Source organism: Mytilus trossulus, chromosome 2, assembly GCF_036588685.1.
Source record: "Mytilus trossulus isolate FHL-02 chromosome 2, PNRI_Mtr1.1.1.hap1, whole genome shotgun sequence".
In the NCBI taxonomy this organism is placed as follows: domain Eukaryota; kingdom Metazoa; phylum Mollusca; class Bivalvia; order Mytilida; family Mytilidae; genus Mytilus; species Mytilus trossulus.
In genome coordinates this window covers 46,041,082-46,068,401 of record NC_086374.1, presented here as the reverse complement: position 1 = coordinate 46,068,401, position 27,320 = coordinate 46,041,082, and the positions used below count along the sequence as shown (strand labels likewise).

The 27,320-nt window shown below is 30.6% G+C and overlaps 1 protein-coding gene across 1 annotated transcript; it reads left to right on the top strand.

Moving 5' to 3' along the window:
* The first annotated feature begins 286 nt into the window (after window positions 1–286).
* Window positions 287–26,283, top strand: LOC134707371 (uncharacterized). The gene is made up of 24 exons (XM_063567077.1): window positions 287–473; window positions 1,391–1,518; window positions 3,538–3,626; window positions 4,618–4,833; window positions 6,123–6,167; window positions 6,431–6,483; window positions 6,906–7,030; window positions 7,753–7,838; window positions 8,638–8,844; window positions 11,857–11,928; window positions 12,469–12,566; window positions 13,339–13,460; window positions 13,762–13,874; window positions 14,491–14,697; window positions 15,242–15,274; window positions 16,188–16,258; window positions 17,217–17,326; window positions 18,312–18,412; window positions 19,265–19,468; window positions 21,334–21,404; window positions 21,753–21,871; window positions 22,253–22,362; window positions 23,513–23,728; window positions 25,879–26,283. The coding sequence occupies exons 1-24, from the start codon at window positions 300–302 to the stop codon at window positions 25,896–25,898; spliced, it is 2,790 nt and encodes a 929-aa protein (XP_063423147.1). The 5' UTR covers window positions 287–299; the 3' UTR covers window positions 25,899–26,283.
* The last annotated feature ends 1,037 nt before the right edge of the window (window positions 26,284–27,320 follow it).

The following is a 27,320-nucleotide window of genomic DNA, read 5'->3' as shown; positions in this document are numbered from 1 at the left end:
GTGCTTGAATCTAATAATACAGGTATAAGCTGAGAAGATCATTCTGGGATTCTACAATAATATATTTACATAAATCAACGACTTCTAAAGTATAGCTGAAAAACGTCCAGCTAGACGATGTTTTTCTTATTAAACTATTAAAAGAGAAGGGAAGTAAGGATCAGACAAACAGAAAACGTTGTTAATAGGTTGGATTATAAGTCATTGAAACTAATTAGTCCAGTTTACATAAGCATAAAACACTTAAGTGTACTATTATAAAACACTTAAAAATCACACCAACTGTTCAAGAGTATCTTATGATTTCCACAACGGATCACTTCATTGAAGTCATGGTCTCACAAAGGATGGCAATCTTTGCTCTAGGGTTTGCTGCTCTTTTTGGATATTCTTTGTGTGCTTCAGTAGAAGTCAATCAATGCGTAACACATTTGGATGACGTGATTGCACAGACAAATTTTGACATCAAACAGGTAATTTATTTGGGCTATTTTTTATACCTTCTTAACGTCCATTAACAATTTTACGTTTACTAAAGAACATTTTGTATTCAAAGCTTTGGAATGGAAGAATGAACAAAATAGATACTGATTTCCTAAATTTTTTTTCTTTTGGACTTCTGAAGCTCCTCCCCTAAAACAAAGCCTACACAGCGAGACTCTCATGTGTTGTGAAGGTCGATCACACCATTATAAGAAAAGAGAAAAATTAAACGATGCTCACGCAAAGAAATAAAAACTTTAATTTTAAAAACATAAGGTTACATTGCAGTATTTATTATCAAAGGACAAATGTAGGTTCTGATATCATTACCAACTATTCACGTAAGCAAATAAGTCAGAATTTAATGTAATAGAATTCCATTGTACGCTCATAGACGATATACTACAATAGACCAATCGTTTTGCCTTCTACCAATCATAAACAAAGTACTACATTACATGACGACAATGGCGTAGCATAACTAAAGTTCGAAACACCTTAATAATAATAAAGTCATGTGCAATTATAGAACTGTGTTGCAATGAGTGAAATTTAAATCGTACTTGACGCAGGCTAAGGATCTTTGACTGTTGAACCTTATATCAAGCTTATAAAGCTAAACACAAAGATTGCGTACATAACATCTTTGTACAGCTAACATGCTTTAGTAAGACTGTCATACACATATTCTTAAATTTATATACTGTTGTGATGTAGTTTATAGAGCTTTTAAAGTTTAAACTTATTTTAAAAGTGAATTGGCTTTGAACTAGTTTTCAGTAACTACAAGTACTCTCAGTCGCTGTAGCAAAATTAAGATTTATACTTTGATTGTTAATTTGTGACATTTCATAATGTAATGTTAGTACTGCGATCTGACTATGAGCTACTGATTTTCTCATTACAGTTCGCCGGAGTATGGTATACTTACGCAGGTACTACTTATGTGTATGGCGAGAACACGTGGGATTCCATGATAAATATTATATATGCCAATGAAGATGGGTCCATCACCAGGGTCATTACAGGACATTCGTATGTATATATTTTTTAAAATCTAGGATGAATATATCTTAAAGAGTTTAGACACTTAAGCAACCTTGGCTTTGTTATATCATGGTATGCCAATTGAATTTTAGAGACGAAAAAACACTTATACAGTGAAATAATTCAAATTGTTTAATCTGATATAACAATACATAATGAACAATGATATATAAAATCAACTTATTTAACGACTCAATCGATCTCGTTTCTTTTGCAGTTCATATAATTTCCTCAGTTTATGTAAATAGCTTGCACTTGACTTTACTTTTAGGTCATTTTTTAGTAGCAATAAACAAAAAAACTATGTCAATTGGAAATACTTTGATACTATATATGCCCTTGAATTTTTACTAGATAACATTTGTGTTCGCTTTGGTGATTCTGTATATCGTCAGGTTATCGGAATTCCAATGGGGACTAACTGTGCACCACTTATTGCGGATCTGTTTTTGTATTGCTAAGAGTCACAATTTATGACAAAAATCAGCAAGACCCATCAAAACAACATCTGATAAACAAATTTAATAATACTTTTAGATATTTGGATGACATTTTGGCTCTCAATAATTACGACTTCAGTATGTATACTCAAGAAATTTATCCTGTTGAACTTACTTTAAATAAAGCTAATAGTAACAATGACCACTTCCTTTTCCTCGATCTTGATATCTATATCATTAACGGAAAGCTTAATACTAAAATTTATGATAAGAGAGATGATTTTTCATTTCCTATCGTTAATTATCATTTTTAGATGGTGACGTTCCCTTGTCACCATCTTACCGAGTTTATGTATCTCAACTTGTACGATTCGCTCGTGTATGTAACAATGTTTTAGATTTTAACGAGAGAAATTTATGTATTACTGAAAAATTATTACACCAGGGTTTTCGATATCACAAACTAGTCAAAACATTTACTAAATTTTATCATCGGTATAAGGACATCATTCGTAAATATAGCTCAACATGCAGACTTCTTATATGTTTAGGTATTTCACATCAAATTTGTTAAGGAACTAAACACATTTATTCAAAAAAACAGTTGTTGGCATGACACAGGTTATGTTCTTCTTCTCATATATGTTATGATGGTATGATACTAAACCCATAACGAGAAGGATTGTGCCTGATATTCATATGAAGACATCATAATCTTTCAATCAGTTTAATTGAAGTCTGGAGCTGGCATGTCAGTTAACTGCTAGTAGTCTGTTGTTATTTATGTATAATTGTCATTTTGTTTATTTTCTTTGCTTACATCTTCTGACATCAGACTCGGACTTCTCTTGAATTGAATTTTAAATGTACGTATTGTTATGCGTTTACTTTTCTGCATTGACTAGAGGTATAGGGGGAGGGTTAAGATCTCATAAACATGTTTAACCCCACCGCATTTTTCGCCTGTACCAAGTCAGAAGCCTCTGGTCTTTGTTAGTCTAGTATTATTTTAATTTTAGTTTCTTGTGTACAATTTGGAAATTAGTATTGAGTTCATTATCACTGAACTAGTATATAGTGTTGAGGGGCCAGCTGAAGGACGTCTCCGGCTGCGGGAATTTCTCGTTTCATTGAAGACCTGTTGGTGACCTTCTGCTGTTGATTTTTCTATGGTCGGGTTGTTGTCTCTTTGATACATTCCCCATTTCCATTCTCAATTTTATGATTTGTTTCTTCTTTAGAAAAGGGTATTTTTGAGCAATCTCATATATGACACTGAATACGCTCACTTGACAAAGTGAAATGAAAAAATCTCTTTTGGTGAATAATGTTAAAAAGTCGATAGATTATTCTGTTTCGTAACAAGCCTTATTTGTTTGTTACAAAAAATTCTTATCAGTGTGAAAATTATCTATCGTGCTTATTCATATAAAAAGAAAACCCTGTCTGTCGTTTACAAGAATACTGTAGGATTCCCATGCAATAAATATGTTCGATATTGATAAAAGATTTAATTCGAAAAATTTATATATTGATATTCAACAAACTTATTTGCATTTTCTTACAGAAAATATAAAGACAAATGTGTCGTACATCCTAGCGTTATGACAAAAGATGACACAGCAGAATATTCCGGAGCTCTGATGCAGGGAACAAGTAAGTTAATTTTCAACCAATATTAATGATCTATTTATTTCGGCTGATAAAGTCCAATATCAAAAAAGATAGATGTACTTTTCATCACTTCATTTAATAATTGAGTGCTTCTTTTTGTAATTTTTAAACGCTTTTACAACCCTATAACATTACTGAAAGAAGCATTCAATACTTCTTATTTCAATTTGTTGCTAGGATCATGAAAACAAGATTTCTATCAAGTTTTTCTTGTATTTACTTGTGCACTTCATTGTGGAAGCTCGTAACATCATGAATGTTACAATTCACTTTGAAATGAATGTGCATTGCAGAATGACGCGAGATTCATGTAAGTCTACCATAATAACGTATCAAATGAAATATACATGTCATGTAATTATAAGCTGTTGTAATAGAACACCGTTTTTTTAAGAATCAAATGTTCATGGTAGTTGCTTTTGTTGTCCGTTTAAAATGATTTCAAACTTTCACCTGACTTGTCTCAATTAAGAGTCTGAAATAATGCATAATATCTACTTCCTTTGGAAGATGATGACCTATGCTGGCAAAGTGTTTATGTACAAACAGTCATTTGCTATTTAGTTAAATGTTATCGTCAAGTTTACCTTGGAAAATAAATTATAGGATAAATCCACACGTTGATGTTTGTTTTAAAAAAAATCTAATGATATCAAATTTATTATTTGGTAATGAATACGTTATGGTTTGTGATATTAATGATAGTATGAATTTAGAATTTTTCATCTTATTCCAGCCTTATGGTAGCATTTGTTAATTTAGAAATACGTCTGAATGTTAGTAAACCGCCTTTCTATAAATTTGATACATCCAAACCAAAATTGTGGAAATATTATAAATATTTCAGCACTGCCAAGCTTACCGACACATACTAACACTGCAATTAAAACTTATATACCTCAGTCTCTAAATATTATATATCAAATTAATGCTTAACTAATAAAAACCTTTACATATTTTTATCTCATTACAGTAAAATATAAAATTATGTTTACTGACTACAGTTCTGCAGCCATGTTTTTCTGTTTTGATGTCCAAGCTGATGGCACATGTGCACATGAAAAGGAACAAATTGAAATTTGGTCACGCTCAACAGATGAGATGACAACAGATATTATGAACAATCTGCTTTCATACTTTGGAGGAATTGAATGTACTGACGTGAAAGACATGAAAACTACGGTACAAGGTAGGTAACTCTAATTGTTGAAGTAATTTCTTTTAAAAGCTAAAAAAACAGAGCAATTTACCAAAATTGAAGATTCTAGGTTTATGTAGACTAGTGTGTAAACAAACTTGTTGTCAATTGTATTCAGTAAAACTAAATCTAAATGTTCTCGTTGAATGTTATCTGAATTTTTTAACAGTATTGGACAGCGGTATATTATACTGTCTTTATTGGTTCATTGTCGAATTATTATTGACAAATCTACAGCAACAACAGTCACCCGTATGTATTGAAACACACACTAGAGCATATATTAAAAAAACAAATCAGAATTGATTAAACTATGTAAATTTATAAAGATTATTAACACAGGTGATGTGCTCCTGGCTAAAATGGACTTCATATATTGTCTTAGCAACTACTTTGTTTGTTCTGCCTTGTTGTTAATATTGTGCATAATTGTCTTCGCTATACCTATGTATATGGTTAATTGAGAACAAAGATATATATAGCAAACGTCTCTGTTGAGGGTAAGAGAGTATTTGCACGGGATATTATTAGTTACATAGTGTGCTAGTGACCTAATACGGTATATATGAGGTAAGTAAATCCCATATGGAATTTACTGACCCCATATATACCGTATTACGTCACTAGCACACTATGTAACGAATTTATCTTACCGACTATCTTAACGTGTAAAATTTAGACTAGTGACCTTTCAAAATGAGCAAGTCTTCAATACAGTTAGCATTAACATGATTTAGAAACTACTTCCTTTGATCATACAAAAACAGATGCCAACAATTACAACATGTTCGATTAAAATGTGTTTTATGGATTTATTTAACTTAATCATCACTTTCTTCGTCTGTCAAAATCTTTAAGATTTTTTCACAGTACTGTTTTATTTTTCTAAAGGGACGTTACACCACTACTAACCGTGTATGATATAAGCTCCGCCTCCTTATAACCTTATATGGAATAAAATGGGACGTAACTCCACTACTTACCGTGTACGAAATTAGCCCCGCCTCCCAACTAACCTTATATCAAATATACACAGTATCCACGAGGACGTTTTTAACCAATCATATTTCTAGAAATGTATAGGAGGTAAGAAAAAATAAGTTGCATTCCACGTATTTACCAATATGACATTTTGACTTAAAAAAAAATCAATACCTTGATCGTTAACTTTTTTTTTTATCGAAATGGATAATACAACTGTGACGTAGAGAATGGTAAAAAAATCTTGCTAACTTTATACTCATCAAAGAATTCATCATTTTCAATTATGTACGTTTCAGGTCACTGTGAAACTCCTTCATCATCGGAACCAGTTAAACCAGAAGGTATGTTTATAACCATATACTCTATCTGCATTGAAAGCATAATAAATTTCTTGAATCAATGATAAAAACAAAAGTTGTTTAAACTATATTTTGGTTATATCGTGTCACAAGTTCTATCGAGTTACTGTTTGTAATTTCATCTACATATGGAAGAATATCCTTTTAAATTTGAAAGACGCTAGATCGTTCAAAAAGCAGCATGATAAATAAAAATACCCTTATTTATGTTGTATCATTTATGTTTCTTGTTTTACATATTGTAGGTGGCTGTTATTTCGCTCCTAATGAACAGCATGTTGCTCTTTCTGAAGAACGGGTAAATAATGCAAATACTTGGTCAACTGTTTATAAGTTTGTTTTATTAGTTACTAAACACAATCAAAACGATATATTCATAGATGTTCTGAAATCTTTAGCAAGCTGCAGCTGTCCTGTAAATAAAGCAAAAGTAACAGAATGCATGCATGACTCTAAGCGCATTTCACATAAGAAGTCGAAAGCACTCGGTTTTATATGTTTGTATACCAAAATTAAAGCTGTCAGATTGATTTGTGTAAAATAAAGTCAAACATTTCATTCAAGTTCGTTTTCGACTTATGAGTCTGAAAATGCCTTTAGTATATTTTTCTATCTTTTGATTATATAAATGTAACATAATTTTAAAAGGATAAATAATAAAGAATTGATTAAGATTGCAAGGACCAAATAAATATTATTCCTACTCTTATCTATTGGTAGCCAACTGGTGACTTTTTCTCTATGTATGTTGCTGTAGCCGAAGGGGAAGAGCCTATTATGTCAACTTATAAATTCACTGTAAGCCAAAACGATAATATCTTGTATGTAACGAGCTCCACTCGAAGGTAAGTGTACCAATTCATTAAAATATAATGTACGTCCTCTCCTCATATCAACTATGTATTACGGATGTTCTACCCCTGGAATAAGTTAACTATGACAAAACCTGTGTGATTTATTGTTCCTTACGCACTTTATTTTTTTGACTTTTTTTAGACTTAAATTTTGATTCGTATAAATACAAAACATGCGTACACAAAATAGATCCTGGTATCTACATGTATAATGAATTAGTTTTTTAACCTTTCTGTTATGTAACCGACATATACCATAACCAAAAATATTTATCATTTTAACAATCTCTCAAATTTTATATCTACTGTTTAATCACGAAATGTTAACTAGAAATAGTTATCAAAGGTACCAGGATTATAATTTAATACGCCAGACGCGCGTTTCGTCTATATAAGACTCATCAGTGACGCTCAGATCAAAACAGTTAAAATGCCAAACAAATACAAAGTTGAAGAGCATTGAGGACACAAAAATTCCTAAAAGTTGTGCCAAATACGGCTAAGGTAATCTACTCCTGGGCGTAAGAAAATCCTTAGTTTTTCGAAAAATTAAAAGTTTTGTAAACAGAAAATTTATAGAAATTTGTAGAAAAATAGATCTTGATACAAGTTATGATATAGTATTCAGATGTTTATGGCTAATATTATATACGAATAATAACATAACGTATTTGTAATACAATCTGGACACAAATGAAAACATTATTTTTCAGGGATAATGTTTGCTCAGAAATAGAGTTGGGGAAATATTTTAGAATTTCCGAAGGTCATTATTTGCAGATAGGCAGTTCTATTCCAAGTAAGTTGATCCTCAATAGTATCTGTATATGATATATAATTACATTTTCATTTGTTTTGTATAAAGTAAAATAACAAACATAATCTGAATATGAAGGAAATTTATAAAACTGAGACTCCATTCACAATACATAATCAATAATGTTTTTTGTTCAAGTATACCAAAAGATCTAAGCTGTGTTGAAGACCCATTGGTGTTTTTCTTCTATTTTATACTTTCTGGTCAGGTTGTTGTCTCTTTAAATCTTCTTTTCCATTCTCAATTTTATTTTCTTATGTATTCTCTGCAGTAACTTATGATTGATGTAGAAAAAAAGTTTCTGTGTACAAAATAAAAGTGTGAAGTTGTGGTTAATATGTTGTAAAGACCAACAAATAACCAATGTGTCGTTGAAAATTTCAATAGTACAGAATTAATAAGATAATAATAATAGTAAATTAATTGTAAATGATGGTTTTAAGACCAGTACAGACAGAAAATCAAAAAAGTTCAATTAAAACTCATCCTTTGAACAAAAATTTAAAAGTCTATTGCATTTGGATTTTACTTCAGAAAAAAGTACCGTAATTGTTATTACTTGAATCCTGGAATATTCCCGTGTTTCGTTTCCAGCACACTGAAAACAAACACTCATTAAAGTAATCAAAATTACAATTTAGTACATAGGAAGCCCGTTTCGTCTACATACTACTCATAGACTTGTCAAATAAAAACGGTGGAAGATTTATTCAAAACAGTTTTATATATCTTGTATGTGTATTCTATAGATTTTGTAAGTCAACTAAATTGAATTTTATAGGGGAAATTTGGATAGCTGAAATCGAAAAAGGTGTCATTGGGTTATTCATATGCTATGAGAGGAAAGGAGGAAAATGTACAAAAAGTCGAGTACAACGTCTTGTTAAAGACATCAAACCTATTACTTTGGATGTCCTAAAGAAATTAGAGGACAGGCTTGCTGATCACTTTTGCACAAAATATGACATATGTGTTGGTCAAAATGCAGGTAGAAGATTTTTTAAATCAGTTTTTCAAATGAATTCGATTTAATTGTAAGAACTATGAACTGGTTTGTTCTAAACGCATGGTACATACGTTCAACACTTATTCTTTCTTTATATAAACTTCATTATTGATGCTTAAAACCAACATTTGTAATGCAGATGTCTATAGCTTAATAGGGAATAAAAATATAAGCTATGAGAAAAATAAATACCGTTTTTTGTCAATCAGTAATGGATTTGTTTTTTTAATGGAATAAGCTAAAAACATCGATAATGAATTATTCACTTCCAAGTAAATAATTGGCCTCATTGAATCCGTATACATATGACCATTTATTCAACCCCTAGCTAGAGATTGAGTATGCATGATATAGGCACTTGGTTTTCCCGTTTGAATGGTTTTACACTAGTAATTTTGGGGCCCTTTATAGCTTGTTGTTCGGTGTGAGCCTATAATGGTTTACTTTTTAAATTGTTATTTGGATTGAGAGTTGTCTCATTGGCACTCACACCACATCTTCCTATATCTACTTAATAAAAGTAAAAGAATGTCAACATTAAAAGTGAAATAAGGGTAAACTGTTTGATTGACTGATTCGATCACAAAAACCCATTCTCATACAAGTAAAAACTTGTAGATATAAACATATAGTTTAACCTTTCATATGAAATCAAACATAACTAGAAAAATCTATTGTACGAGTTAGTTATCTATTTATAACTATTAAATGTATAATTGTAATTGTTACATCTATGTCGATAATACTTTTAATAATCGTGAACCTTCCATTTTTTAACTGAACTAATTATCAGTGATAAGGGTTAACATACAGATGCACATTCGTTCTATAAATCCTGTTTATTTATAGTTCAGGTTTAGATAGTTGTTAGGGTCATCTTTGAAGTAGATTTTAAATGTATCTTCTTCGTTTTGTTTTATGAAATAAAAAATCTGTAAGAAAAACATATTCAGTGAAACTATGACAGTTTTTCATCATTGAGCTTGTCATTAAACAAAGTGTCTTCATTGTCAAGACGATACGCAATAAGGTATATCATATTATTCAAGTCACGGTAATTTTTAACACTTCTATTTTTGAAATCAGGAACTAATTTATTAATTCATAATTGAATAATAAAAAACTTAATACTTAAATAAAATTAAAGACTTTTATAATTTGCTAGCGGCCAATACTTTTGTAAAAAGTAAAATCACAAAAATAATGAACTTAGAGGAAAATCAATTCGGAAAGTCCATAATCACATGGCAAAATCAAATAACAAAACGTATCAAAAACGAATGGACAAGAACTGTCATATTCCTGACTTAGTACAGGCATTTTCAAATGTGGAAAATGGTGGATTAAACCTGGTTAAGATATGGTAAAATTCGTTCGGCTCTAACACATATGACAAGATCCCTTTTATGACATAATGCTTTATAAAAAAAAATGCAATGGTGATTTCCAATATGAACAGACGTCATTTGGTCTCTGGTGAATAACTGTTTATTTGTTAATCGTACTACACCTTCTAATTGTACAGAAATTGTCTCTTATCCATATACTCTAAGCAATTTGTGTTATAGCATGTACATATTATAATAGTGCAATACAGTTGTAAGTACGCATATGTATCTTTCATCAGAGAAACCTGATTTTTCAATTTGGTATTTAATCATAACATATTTGAAATATTTATCGGATATTTTGGGACTCAATGAACCACACTAAACTACACTTTATATACTACCATTGTGAACTTTATCTTTCATTCGTTAGATGTGTGTAAGCTTGTGATTTTGCCATTTGATTAGGGACTTGAATTTTCCTCAGAGTTGATTTTTTTGTGAATTGACTTTTTTTTAATAATTCAAACGTAAACTTCAGACAGTCAGGGTATACTACTTTTTTTTAACAACAAATAAATATTCTTTTTTTCAAATTGCTTGTTACAACTTTACTTCATTATCCTAGTTTCAATAAAGTACCCCTGTGAAATACTTTCTGAGTATCCAGGGAAAATACACAGAATATAATAAAAAATAAACCTTATTTTTTATTCTCATCAATTATATCAATCTTTTTAACTTTATAAAAAATGCATTTTGAGATACTGTTTTGTTCTCATTCATAAACCTTCGTGAATCCTTTATAAGCATAGCATACACATTTAAAAATTTCAGTTTTTGCTCGGGTACATAGTACGACTTGTAAATACAAAAACCTATAATTGTCAAGAAATAATTAAAACCGTTATACCCTTGATCTGATATTTTGTATCCAAAATGTTTTTCTAATATCTTGTTTTGAAAATTCATTTTTGCTAGAAGATTATGTACTTTTTCCGAAAAATCTTTCAAAAATGAACATGAAATAAAGAAATGCAAATAATCTTTTTCTTTTGTTTTACAAAAATTGCATTTATCGTTCTCAGATATTTTCCACTTTAATAGTAGCTGCTTTGTAGGAATAGTATATTGAAGCAGTTTCCATCTGAAAACTTTTAACTTATTTTCCGTTAAAATTTTAAATATAAAATCGTATACAAATGACATCTGTGGTATGCATTCTAATTTTGAATATCTTGTCCAAATGTTGATACCGATTGGCTTTGTATATTTTTTATCTACTAAAGATTTATAGAGTATTTTATTGTTAATATCTTTTGTTTCAATTTGTTTATTTTGCCATCTTGGGTATACTACTTTATAGTCGATTACTGTATTAAAGTAATATCTGGAAACTTTGAATTGAACGTTCGTTGCAACGAATGTTCTCACGTTGCAATTTCTATGAAAAAAAACCTATACAAATAAAATCTTGTGAAAATCTGAATGATGGACACATGATCGTATATCAAATGTATAGAATTCAAAAGATAGAAAAAATCTAGAGGACATGCTTGGGCATGCAATTTTAGATCACTTTAATGTATGATATACAATTTTGTCAGTAAAAAAACGTATAATTTTCATATTAAAAACTAAAAAAACAATTATTGAAATATTTTAGAGTCATGCAGAATCCCAGATCTTATCAACAGTCTCATTTCGTTCAGTGACACGATGCTTTATACCAAAGAATGTGAGTATTGTTTTCAATCCCATCACCCTTTTCAAAGTAAAAACAATAATAGTTGCGTATAAAAATTACTCTTGATTAATAACAGAACAAAGAAGTAAAAACTTTTTAAGAATACCTAAGTTATCTGCAAAAATATATAATTAAACTTTTTAAAAACAACATATCAAACTGCATCATATGTTATTCGATTTTTATTTTTGGTTGTAGTTTATTTGGCATTTAAAACATAAATGAAACATACTCAAAAAATTGTCTTATTAAATATATTTAATATACATTTACATTTGATATATAATGGTAACCTTTTTTTACAAATTAATTCATCCATTTTCTTTTGTATCCAAATTCATTTCTCAATTACTAGAAATAACTTTAAATGTGCAATACATGGACACAAACATGAAACCATATAAAAAAAACCAAATAGGACCAGAAAGTGGGGGAAAACACTTTACATGTGCATACGTACGTTATCTCAATAAACATTTACACATCTACGAAAAATAGGATGTAAGATAAACCTTTTTTTAATTTGTTTAGCCATACCTCACCATATAACATCAAGACTTGCAAGAATGCAAATTGGATCTTGTCAACTCAGCAGTATACCGGTTGAAGAGTCTCTTCAATTATCTCAGGTACCTGTGTTTAAATGTTATGTCAACTATTGTAGAGAAAGCGTTCGAAGAAAAATAGGATTTATGAGATACCGTTTCTTTAACATGTTTTAGAAAAAACAACATAGCGACGTTTTATCAAAATATCGATTTCTAGCCCAGACGCTTCAAATTTATCAGATAGGGGAAAAGACATGCAATAAATCAAGGCAATGCATAAAAGCGGTTTTCGAAAAAAAAAAATAATAGAAGGAAATCCAGATCTGATTTAAAACACAAAGTACGAAATAGTTGTACAGAGATTAAAAGTCATTCTGGTACTATATTCAGGATTGATTTAATGTTCTAAGGACGTACGTTTTCTCATGCAAATGAACGTTTGAAAATTCGAAAATATTGGAGGTCTGTGGGTGATTTACTAGTAGTAGACTCAAAACTAGAACTTTTAAAGCGGAAGATACCATAGTCGAAAATAACATAGAAATTAAGGTAATTAAAGACAACAGTAGTATACCGCTGTTCAAAAGTCATAATTCGATTAAACAAAAGACATCCGTGTAACAAACCGAAACCGAGGGAAACACATCAATTATGAGAGGAAAACAACGGAACAGCAAAAACACTGAAGAACAAAATAAGGAAGCGCTAATAAACATAGAAACAGAGATGTCACCGGAATCCAACAAATAATAGTTATTAAACAGTATTCTTAATTTTTATACAAAACACAATGCTTATAAAACAAAATAATGTTTCCATCCAGTTATCGTTTGTATTCATTTGCGAATTGTAGCTATCAGGACTATGGTATGAACTAGCAAGACCAATGAATGTTGCAAACCAATTTGAGTCTGCTGTGGTTTATTTCCAATATCAAGAAGATGGTACATTACATAGTACATATTCAGGAGCAATGTAAGTTAAAATGTTAAACTAAATACGTATGTGTTTCTTCGGTAGAGCGCAAATAAAACACGAACATATAACTTACTAAAACTTAAAGCCATCAATGATAAAATCACCCAAAACCCTGCAGCATAAAACATGACAACGAACGCGAATTCTAATGAATTAATGTATCTTAAAAGTATTTTGCGTAATAAAGAGGAACTTACTCTCCTGTTCTTAACTTAAACTTAGTGGTACTCTGTTATTTATTTAAAGTGAATAAAAAAACAAGTTTCTTATATGTACATTTCAAACAAAATTATTTTAGAAATGACAAATGCAGTCCTGCAATTTCAAGCCATACCAAGCATTTAAAAGGCAGTGCACATGATGCAGAAATGATGGCGAAATTACATGGACCAGACGAGGTGTTTATTTGGAGTATGTTATCATTTTAATTATACATAATTTAATTTTTTTTTGTTAATTTGTTATAAGTTGTATTCTTTATTTTGGTTTGTCTTCCTCATCCACAATATATATGTTGGTATACTATTGAAATTCAAGTCTACACACACATCGAATTAACATAGATCTAGCATTTTAAAACTGTAATGATTAACTTATAGTAGAATCACTCATAGTAATTTAAAGACTAACATGTAGATATTTGAAGATGTGGTATGAGTGCAATGAGACAACTCTCAATCCAGGTAACAATTTATAAAAGGAAACCATTATAGGTCATGCTACGGCCATTAACACGAAGCTTTGGCTCACATCGAACAGCAAGCTATAAAGGGTCCCAAACATTACTAGTGTTAAACCATTCAAATGGGAAAACCAACGGCATAATCTATATAAAAACGAGAAAACGAGAAACACTTATTAACAACATAAACAGACGATAAACATGATAAACACTGAATATGTTTGAGAAAATTAAAAAAAAAAACCCAAACGAACCAAAAACAATGTTGATGTGATTATGCTCACACAAATTAAGTAACAATGCTCATATCGTTTAACAAACTGGATTATTTTTTTAATTCTTTAGTGGATTACAAAATAGTCTATTATGATGGTACATACTCTGTACACTATGGATGCTTCGGAACTGACGATAATGGTAACTGTAAGCATGCAGAGGCAAGTCTGTATGGTAGAAAGCGGACGATAGATGAAGCAACAAAGGAAAGAATTTTGTCACTATTCCCGTCTTTGTGTTTATCAACTGACTTCCTACAAGACACAGTACACCATGGTACATGATGCTTTAATGATTAATATAACAAAATACATTATTACGACTGCTGCTCGATGCCATCCTTTCTTTAAAAAAAATTATTTTAAAGTCTCCTATACTTTCTGTAAATGCAAAGAACTTATCTTATTAAGTATTGGTTGTTCAAAAGAAGAATACCATTTTATTTGCGATTACATGTTTTAACAGACATTTTGTACATTTTATGGAAAAGAATATAAGTATCCGATTCGCCTTTTCAGAATCTAAAGGACTATGGGTAATCTCATTGTTCGTACACGAAAATAAAAAATAACGTCAGCTCCTTGGTTGAATTTCCATTGTTAAGAACGTTTTAAACCAATCAGATCGTTTTGGTGTACGCATTTGAAAATATTACCCAGAATGCATTAGATTCTGAAACGGCAAATTGGTAAAAATAAGAACATTATTTTTATTGTTTTAAATATAATGTCAGTTTAATACGTATACCTTACTTGCAACTGAAATTATATAAAACGTAGAAAAACTTATAATTAAATATATTGCCATTCATCTTTTGTAGTTGATTGTAGTGATTGGGTTATACCACAGACAGGTAATTTGGTTGCATTAATTTTATAAGATGACAAATGAAGCTTTATGTTGAGACATTTTCGAAAAGTTGTCTACACAGACATTTTAACACCGACACATATCCATGTATTGACTACACCATATACATGACTGATATTTAACTTATAATACAAGTAATATAAGCTTTATTTGGAGACGCGCAAAGACAAACAATACCGTAGTTTAATCCATGAATTACTATGGTATTATGGCCATCATTGTATGCACTGATGTTTATTTGGCAGAACTATTTGAATTCGGCATTTGTACCTTTATTGTACGGGTGTATAGCTATTACAGACTGTAAATGTAAACTAAACGGTTGAATAGAGCATTGTATAGCCAATGAAGAAAAAAACAAGAAAATAAATATAAAAAATAATAGTTTGGCGATGTAGTTTCTTATGAACGTCTAGATATTAATGCCGTTGAGGAATTGAAAAACACCATGTCTTCCTACTCGAGTAGAACATAACCATTATTAAACTTAAATGTTTCTATATGCATTCATGTTATAATTTAAGAAAAACAGCGAATACATATTGTGTTGACATATATTACAATGATTGAAGTTATATACGCAAATCGGAATCAAGTACACTGTCTGCTGTAATATGAACCTGCAAAAAAGTATACAAACAAAAATTAAACATACGGAACATGCTTCTAATTGAGATATGACAGGATAGAGTACTTTAAATAACACAGTAAAAAATTATTATAATGTTACTCCTGAATTTAACCAAAGAAATAAACACGTTTAACATATACTAGAAGGTTTGATAGATTTGAAGGTATTTAATTTATGAATTCAAAGTACCAAGAAGTGTGTAATGAAAGTAAGTTTATAAAGTTTTTTTTATATATATGATTGATATATTAATTTTGGTGTCTAGATCGTAGAATAAATAATGGGTACTGCAATGTAAAGGACATTCCTGCACAGAAAGTTGTTAGTTTGAAACAGGTAAGGATAATGTAAGCTCTGGTCAAAAACTCAGAACTGTGATTAGACCAGTTATTTAGCAATTGTTATTTTCATTTACTGGGTTGACATCACACGTCATCACCTGTTGTTGAGTGGAAAGTGCATTGGTACTTACATTATTTGAAATTTTGTCTGTTTGTGAGGGTAAAATTATACAGACAGCAAGTTGGTCTTAGCCACAAAACCAAGTTCAACCCACCATTTTTTTTAAATGTCCTGTTCCTAGTCAGGAATATGGCATTTGTCAGCTTATCGTTCAATTCTATGCATTTTGAAGTATTTTTTTTTTGTTACACTTCTGTGTTCTGTTATTTCTGTGTTCTACTCTTATAGATGATGTTTTCCCTCGGTTTAAGTTTCTAACCCGTATTTGTTTTCTTTTAATCGATTTATGACTTCTGAAGAGTGGTATACTACTGTTGCCTTTACTTATAAGTATTTTTGTACGTTGGGTTCAATGGTCTTAAACTTTTTATTTGATTTCACTTTTTGTGTTTTTGTGCGTCACTGAGAACCTTGTGTAGACAAAGAGTACGTCTGGCGCAGAAAATCATAAGATTGGTATCTTAAATAATGTGTACCTATCATTGACTGCAACCTGACATATATGAAGAAGAAAATAAGCTGTAGGCAATGAACTGATTACAATGATATTCAATAAAAAAAACATTTCAATGCATTCAACACATTCTCTGGTAGACGCTCAAAGAAGCCACGACCAATAAGCGAATTTGTAAAATTGAAAAGAAAACATAAGTTACTAGAAGTGAAAAAGACTTTTTATATATACATTGAACACCCATCTTAATATTCATGTGTGGCTACGCTGATTTAAATATATTTGGTAATAACGTTCTATCAGAGGTCGATTGTTAAAAATTCTAAAAAAATTACAAATGCGATTGAACCACATTTATCTTGTATTATTGTGTTTAAGATGGCAGGTAGCTGGTATGTGATTGCTGGTACAAACCCTATGTTCCATCGATTTGATATGAGGCTACATGAAGACATTCTCATAACAGAAGGCTTTGGACGAAAGGACGGGTAAAATCTTGTTTTAACACCAAAATGTATTAGACATACTCATGCAGAAGATAAATACAGAGAATCGTTTAGGCCGTACCAAATTTATCAAGTTTTTTTTAATTTATTAATACTAGGCTGGTACTCCTTTTGAATGACCGCTAGTATTCGGGGTATTATCAGATCATCACGTCAATGCTAACATTATTTCTAAAGTAACGTGTTTAAAAATTCTCCTTTGATGAATTCAGAATAATTAGAAACTCCCTGGTCAAATTTAACCTAGGCCTCTATTGACTTTCTACATTTTAGAGGTTTTATACATTCCTAGTTTGAGAAAAAAAGCTAACGTTCTAGCGTTCTTCATTTAGGTAATTAAAGAAAAGCTTCGAGCGTGCCATATTTATGGAGTGTAATTTTCATTTGTTTGGTTCTTTCACAAACACCATAGACTACAGACGTTGCATTCTGATCAAGATCTAAATACATTCAAAGGATAATAGGACCATTTCAAACTTTTACTACGAACTCCTTAAAAAAACGTGATGGGTTGAAAGTGTTCCAGTATATGAGGCATTTCAATCTTTAAGGTTTTTTTTGTCGCAATGTATCGATTTAAAATATCTGATCATTAAGTAAACCAAACATTTAACACAGCACATTGTCTAAATTATTCCCGTGTTTTTCGAAGAACTTAATAGTGCAAAAATACACCAACCGACAGAACAGAAGGCATGGAATATGTCTTTATCAAATCCAAACAAAGCAAACCACACTGATATGTTTTGTCAACAATATTGCAAATACCACGGTCCAATCTTGATTTTTGAACTTGAAAAGACTGGCAAATTATTTTTTTGTTAAAAATATCATATTGATCAAATATGTATAAAATATGTTTTAAAATGTTGTTAATAAAACAATTCATATTAACAGTTTATTACGATGGATAACAGTTTACAAACATAACATAAGTAATAAACTAAATGTTTTATTTTTTTGGCAGAGTATGCACCTCGCTTTTCACAAACACTGGAACTAGTGTTTTGCATAACAATAATGGGGAGATTTTAATCTCATTTCAAAACCAAAACTATAGAGGATACTGTAAGTAAACATTAAAATAGTTTAACAATCATTATAGAATAAAACATATCTAACATATATACTACTTGTAGTTGTTAATTTCTGTGTCATTTTGTCTCTTCTTTTTATTCATAGAATATAGGATGGGAACTGGAAGTTTAAGGAAGAGTATTATGTTTAAATACGTACTTGTTTTAAAATCTTAATAAGATGAAAAATATATTGATTGAATTTAAAAACACTGAGAGTAGTGAAAATTCAGAACTTATTGCTAGCATTAGTTTTTGCGTTTTAAAATAGTGATTAAGATGGGATGGGAGTCTAAAATAAAAACGATAGAATTTGTTTTTACCTAGCCAATACGTAGTATCTATTGATATATGTTCAAAAATATAATAAAAATGATAGGTCACCGTGTATTTTCTCAGGCTACAGGTTGTGACAAAATGACAAATTTTGTATGGATTATACAGGCAAATTCACCATTTTTTTTAATTAGAAACTAAACCAAATGATAGAGTTATAAAATAAATTACGAAAAGATAGCTTTCCGCCAATGCTTTGAGAATATTAAACGAAAAGATAGGGTCACAGTACGTTTTTTCCAGCTAAAATACAAAACAGAAAAATTCCATGTATATTCCTTCAGAAAATGCACTGTTTTAGAGTTACTTCCCCTTAATTAATGATTTTTTTAAAGCAAATTCTGGCGACGATAAACTCAATATACATAGAAATATAGAAGATTGTAAATTTTCCCGAGTAACATACGAGTTTTTCTTCTAGAAATATAAACGTATGTCATAATATCAGACTAATCTAAAATTCAAAAGAAAAGTCAGAAAACACAAAATGTTTTTTTTTTTATTACAGTTACAGGTAAAATAATTTACACCGATTACCAAGTGGCAATATTATACCTGTGTGCAGATGAGACAATACAGGGTGAATGTTTGCAGTACAGAGTCAGTATACTCAGTAGAACACAGACTCTTGACTCAATGGGACGTTCATTATTAGACGCAAAACTCAAATTACCATGTGGAGATCTATCCGCGAACCTAACACAAATAACAGGTAATGAAGAGTATAATTACCATGTGGAGATCTATTCGCAAACCTAACACAAATTACAGGTAATTACGATTATGATTACCATGTGGAAATCTATCCGCAAACCTAACACAAATTACAGGTAATGACGACTATAAATGCCATGTGGAGGTCTATCCGCGAACCTAACACACATTACAGGTAATGACAAATATAAGTGCCATATTGACAAGCTTTTATTCTTGTGATGAATACGTTTTCTGTTTCTACAATTGACTTGGATAATCTGAAAATACCTTAATTATTATAAACAGTTCTTGCTCTGGATCAGCTAATATTCTTTTCACCATACTATCCTGAATATAGAGGTCTGGTTTGATTTAAACAGTAATATTTTGCCGTTCAAAAACTACACTACGAGTATGGGTATCTATCATAACTAGATCACTGTATTTTACATGTTAGCATAATATCACAATTCTAAATAAACTCATGAAAGATACCAGGACTAAATATTATATATACGCTAGACGCGCGTTTCGTCTACAAAAAACTAAAGACATTGCTAAAACAATAAGATCTTATTTGTAATAAAATTGAGAATGGAAATGGGGAATGTGTCAAAGAGACAACAACCCGACCATAGAGCAGACAACAGCAGAAGGTCACCAACAGGTCTTCAATGCAGAGAGAAATTTCCGCCCCCGGATGCGTCCTTCAGCTGGCCCCTAAACAAATATGTATACTAGTGCAGTAATAATGAACGACCTACTAAACTCCAAATTGTACATAAGAAACTAAAATCAAAAAGTAGGTAGTTTACATGTTTATAAATCACCTATGGAAAGGTGTTCCTAAAAAAGATACAAAGGAACAAATTAAACAATTGAACATAATTTGATGAATATAATTATAACTATCTTTCAGTGACTCATATACATATACTTTCCAATGACGGAAAGGTTCACAGGAATAACTATGTCTTTCCATTAGTCCGTATGTCTATCTGTCTGTATGTGCATGTCGTGTCTGATTAATAACTTCTGAACATGTACTGTACCTGAAAAAAAAATAATAATCTAGAAAAGCTCTTATTACGTACCCAATTTATTAATTGTTATTTGTAATTTAGCATTATGTCGATTCCGATGTTGGTGCTCTACTGGTTACCGGGATATACCTTGCTTATTATTTAAGTATTCTGTAATTATGATATATAAAATATCTTTCTTTAATTCTACATCCCCCTAAAAAAGTTCCAGAACGTTTTGAACATGTTTTTATAATGGTATTTTTAATCAATGCAGCTTGTTATTATTGTTGCACTTTACCCTTCCGGAGCACCTGAGGTTACCCCTAGTTTTTTGTGGGGCTCGTGTTGCTTATTCTTTTGTTTTCTATGTTGTGTCATATGTACTATTGTTTGTCTGTTTGTCTTTTTTCCCATTTTTAGCCATGGCGTTGTCAGTTTATTTTCGATTTATGAGTTTGAATGTCCCTCTGGTATCTTTTGCCCTTCTTTTTTAACATATGGTATGCTGTCGATAAAGATAAAATGTATGCCTTCAAAGTGAATGCCAATTCTCCTTCTTAAAATTAAGATACAAACAAAGGCGATAATATCTTTTTTGATTTTTTTCTCGGTATAACTCAGGTTGGAGAAGACTTGATTTTAAATTGTCGAATAAAAGATGTAAGACTAGAAAGCTTCCCAATAGTAAGGTCTGTCTTATGAATAGATTATTCATCTGGTACATGTACAATTTTAACGTAATGAATAATGAAATCTTTAAATTGAATTAACACTCCGACACTTACAAAAGTTAAAAAGACGTATTTGAATATCTCAAAAACATATTGTGAATTGTATTTGTAATTCTTTGTTTTAGATCATTGTGAAAAGGACCAGAGTTGTCTTATTGATGACATACCGGCAGTGGAAAATATTGATATTCGAAAGGTAGTAATAAGTTGATCGGTATATTTAAGTTTTGCCAAGGATTAAGAAAGAAAAACTAATTTACATACCATCGTTGAGTATAGCCTTATAGAAATGTTAATTTGAAATCGACATAAAATACTTATTAAAAGCTGCATCGTATGTTCCATAATCATATTTGACAAAGTTTTCTTTAATGAATAACAAATCTCACTGGAAAAGCTTTAAAATGTGAACGTCGTTTAGAAGCAAGTTACATTTGATAGATTTAAATTCCACTATTTTGTTTAAGAGTGGTTTATTCTGAGTAGCAAAAGTTTATTTGTTTTACTAATTGTAATGATTAATTGAGGACAATTATTGCTTTAGATTTTAGGTTTATGGTATGATATTATGAGTATGAACAGGTTTAATAATAGTGATTCCGCTACATTAAAGTTCAGCTTAGATGAAGATGGACATATCAATCTTAAGCTTACTAAATTGCAGTAAGTTTTTATTCGAGTTAATTTATATTTCTTCACAAAATAGCATCTTAAATAGACAATGTACATCTGGTATAATACAACAAACGGAAATATCAACTAAAAAAAAGGGTATTCTAATTACTAGTATATTATGTCTTCTAAATAAAGAGATTCATCGGGTATAATGTCGGAAATTTCTTTCTTGGTGACAATTTCAAGGTTTTAATACATAATGTTCTTTTTAAAATGGCTTTAATGAAAATAACAAGAGATAATGCTTAAAATTAGAAATTCTTTTTAATATGTTCTTTGCACTTGTCATGCATTCAAACAAATTAGTAAGCTTTTTTCGTCAATATGCATGGTTCAAAGTTTTAACTTGCAAGCAATTATCAATAATAGGTCAGATGGAACATGCGTTCAGCCACCATATTATACTAACATGAAAAGACAAAATGAGAATGGTGATTTCCTAGCAACAACACTTTCTAATTTCAATAAACCAGGATTCCGTAAGTTTTTAGTAGCGTAAATTCATTAGTGTTTCGTGATGTTTTTATAATAACTGCAAGAATTGCAACGGGAAAAATTCCTAAAAAAATGTCTATGTTAAATCTTCTTTTGTTTCAAAGACAAACAAATAAATCTATTGTATGTCATTAAAAAGTAAAATCCAAAAAGACAATAACAATCAAAACCATAGAGTAAACAAAGACTTACAAAAAAGGAAATTTACATCAAAAGTTATAAATAATAATTAAGAAACAACACGAACTCTACTAAAACTGAATTCCGAGGAAATACAAAAACGGAAAGTCCCTAATCAAATGACAAAATCAAAAGTTCAAACACATAAAACGAATAAATAACAACTGTCATATTCCTGACGTGGTCAGGCATTTTCTTATTTAGAAAATGAACCTGGTTTTAGAGCTAGCTAAACCTCTAATATGTATGACAGTCGTATCAAATTCCAAAAACATTGATGATAATTTAAACATGGACTCGATTATTTCAAAAACAGACGTTATCAGTTTCTTCCGTATTCCCAGTCTTATTGTCTCTACGCATGTTCTTCATTTATAAATAAATGCTTGTATACCCAGGTGGTCGTGTGGTCTAGTGGGACGGGTGCAGTGCAGGCGATTTGGTGTCACGATATCACAGTAGCATGGGTTCGAATCCCGGCGAGGGAAGAACCAAAAATTTGCGAAAGCAAATTTACAGATCTAACATTGTTGGGTTGATGTTTAGACGAGTTGTATATACATAATGTACACAGCCATGTATCATCATCATTGCTGGTGATCCGATGGATAAATCTGTTGTAGAGTTGTCACTGACTCAGACGTACTTATATATATATGATATGTATTATTTTGTCAAAATAGTATAGTAGATGAAATATCGGTCAAGAGCGTCGTAATCTCACTAAATATATCGTTATTGTAACAGTAGAGTAAAAAATAAGGAAAATAATAAGAAACGATAGAGTATAACTATACTTCGAAACAAGATTGATAGATTAACGTAGCTTCAGTTCAAAAAGCCTATATCGAGGCGAGTTTGTTACAGAGTGAAGAGAGAAACTAGAATAAATGTGATATTATGAAATAAGAAATGACAATAGACCGTAATCGCATCACATAATCATGTTTTCAGATCCATTTAAAATACTGTTTACTGACTATGATACTACAATGGTAACATACATATGTACAGACATTCAGGAGGATGGACAATGTAGTGAAAAAGGAAAACGTTTGTCAATTTTATCAAGAACTCAATCTATGACACCAGAGACTAGAGCTAGTGTTTTAAGATTTGTGGACCTAGCATGTGTAGACAGAAATGTCATGATTGAAGTAAAACACGAAGGTCAGTATAATATATTACAAAAAAATACTGTACAATAACTTTTAAGGACTAATGATTTAATATTTTGTCCAATAGTATATATTTTTTTCAATCAATGTCCACCTGGCATAAGAATTCAAACAAATAGAAACAGACAAACGTTGCAGATATGATTGAAAGTAAAAAATGTCAAAACTCTTTTTTGGCATTAAAATTAGAAAGATCGTTTCATACATTTCATACATGTGTACTAAGTGTCAAGTTGATTAGACTTCAACTTTATCAAAAACTACCTTAACAACCAACCTTGAAGCGGAACAGACGGATAAACGAACAAACGGACCGGAAAGAAGCACTCTGCGAAAAAAACGTTATGGACATAAACAGAAAGCAACATCGTTAAAATAAGAAAAAGCACAATCATAAATAGGGTGCCGTTATTTTGATTAACAAAGGCATTTTCAAAAAGAAATTTATAATACTTTATTGCTCAATTAAAAGCAACATATGTGTGGCTGCACTTAGCTTCTATGACAAAGTTTAACAATTCATTGAGAAAATAAAAAAGGAAAGGTTGATTAAGCTCGAGATTTCATAGTTTAAAAGACCGAATGTTGGTTTTATTAAAATTGAATATTTATTTATGTTTGTAATTGTGAAGGGGTGTAATAACGTTGAACGTACACATATAAAGCACTACTATTCTCGCGATTCATACAAAATGTTCTCCAGTGATAGCTTCTCTTCACCAAGACAAATCACAAAAGTTGCTACATAAACGCTATAAATTAGTACTAAAAATGTAAACCAGCTGAATTGTTATTGCAAAACTTTATTTTCATATTTTATGATTTGGACATGATCTATGTACATATATTACTGCATTATGATTGGGACATAAATTAACTTTTTTAAATTGTTATTTGGATGGAGAATTGTCTCATTGGCACTCACACCACATTTTCCTACATCTATATACATGAATAAAGCTAAATCAAATCAAAATTTCTCAAAGGCTTATACAGTCCATTTGTACTAAAATCATTGTATATGCTGAATTATTACAAAGATGAATTTTATGAAATGATAGCCAAAGTGAGTTAAGCATTCAAGAATCACTGGTATCAGAAAAAATGGATAATCGAACAAATTTTATCATGAGAAAATGTCCAAATGTATACATTCAATGTTTTTAATCTAAACAACTTATATTTGCATTTGATGAGCAGACAATTCTGAAATTAAAGCTTAAACATGTCAAATATAGAGTATTGTCGTATAAGGTTGGTATGTTTTTAAGTGAATGTTTTTTTCATTTCACTTTTTATACCCCCGCTTTAAAAAAAAGGGGGTATACTGTTTTACCTCTGTCTGTCCGTCCGTCCGTCCGTCCGTCAGTCCGTCCGTCCCATGAATATTTTTCGTCGCATTTTCTCAGGAACTACAATACAAGGATTTCTGAAATTTGGTTTCAGGGTTTATCTAAGTCAGCTTTACCGTGTGATGCGTTTTCAGATTGATCACTTGACAACTTCCTGTTTACCGAGCACCTGTATGATTTTACACATGATAGCCAAGTTGAAAATTTTCGTCACATTTTTCTCAGGAACTACAATACAAGGATTTCTGAAATTTGGTTTCAGGATTTATATAAGTCAGCTATACCGTGTGATGCGTTTTCAGATTCATCACTCGACAACTTCCTGTTTACCGAACACTTGCATATTTTTACACTATTAATATTATTCACTTGCGGCGGGGTATCATTAGTGAGCAGTAGCTCGCAGTTACTTGTATTTACATTGATATAAAATATAATAAGGTATCATGCTTTGATAGCCAATGAGACACAATCATGACCAAACCTTATACATCATAGGCAGCTATAATGTGACCCGAAATGACACATGTAAAACAATGCATTTGGGTCCATTACGTAACCAGTGTGACTTAAGTAAAATTAAATGATTAATAGAAAAAAATATTGAGTTCGTGTGACAGTCAATATTTATATATATTTTGGGTAGATTTTTGTAGGATGGAATAAATTAATTATATCGTATTATTCTTGACGTTAATTGTTAGTAACACAGATTAAATGTGTACAATGCTTATATTGGCCATGTTTAGCATACTTTGCACTCATTGATACAAGTTTCCTTTTCTTTCAGTGGACTGTTCATCATTTTAATGACAATAATTGGAGCTTTAGACTTTATTCTTCCAATATACGTGTATGTTATCCACAATGTTAACACACTGTTGGCGATAAATTGAATATCTGATATTTTGAGTAAATAATTTGAAAGAACTAGCAATTTGAATGTAAAGTTCTTTAAAACAAAAAACTTGCTTTTTACGATATTTATTGTAAGATTCATTGTATTGTTAATGTACATTTTTTGTGTTTTCGTGTTAGGAAAAGAGGAATTAAACATTTATTTTCAAGTATGTTGTATCTTTTATTTGATTATAATTATGAATGTGTTAAAGGTACAGGACTCTTATTCCTTGTAAAATCTGAACGAGGGATACTCGAAGTCTAAAGTTAAAGAATTATTAAACTTAAAAATTGGTATGTGTTTCCTTAAAATTCTTTCACATAAGAAAAGGAGATGAACAAAAACCATTACCAATCGAAAATCGACAAAAGACTAAAATTGTTCAACAAAACAAAACAATGTACATGGACACTAACAATAAACAACACAAAACTCACAGGTTGTCTTACATACACATAATTATTACATATTTCGTCTATATTTATCTCAATATATGTATAACATCAATATTCTTTATACCATATATTTCTTTTAGTATTTGAAAACAATATTGTACTGAACTGCTGCACTATCAAATGCATCTGAACAATAAGTATTGCATAGGTACATGTCTATGATGTTAAGAATAGATATGTGTCAATGGATTATCTTTCGTAGACAGTAAACAAAAATATTGACAATAAATGAAGCCTTTCATTGATACATAAGTACATATTTGTTTGAACTTTCAAAGGACGTGTATTTTGTTATTAATCCAGAACACAACTCCTGAAGCAAACTTATCAATTTCTACAGTTTCAAGTGTAAAAAATCTAAAATAGTTATCATATAAAACATTAAACAGATCCAGGATTATTCAAGTATTTTTTTTTAAATTAACCTACAATATACAATACATAGTTCCTATTCCTTAGATAATTTTTAAATCTGTTATATAACTAAAAAAAGATTCAAAAACCAAACCATATTTTTTTTTTATATGTTGTGATGTTATGCTATTGTTTCAGAAAAAGGGAGAAGGTTTGGGCCCATTAAAACGTTTAATCCCGCTGCAAATGTTTGCACCTGTCCTAAGTCAGGAATCTGATGTACAGTAGTTGTCGTTTGTTTATGTAATATATACGTGTTTCTCGTTTCTCGTTTTGTTTATATAGATTAGACCGTTGGTTTTCCCGTTTGAATGGTTTTACACTAGTAATTTTGGGGCCCTTTATAGCTTGTTGTTCGGTGTGAGCCAAGGCTCCGTGTTGAAGGCCGTACTTTAACCTATAATGGTTTAATTTTTAAATTGTTATTTGGATGGAGAGTTGTCTCATTGGCACTCACACCAC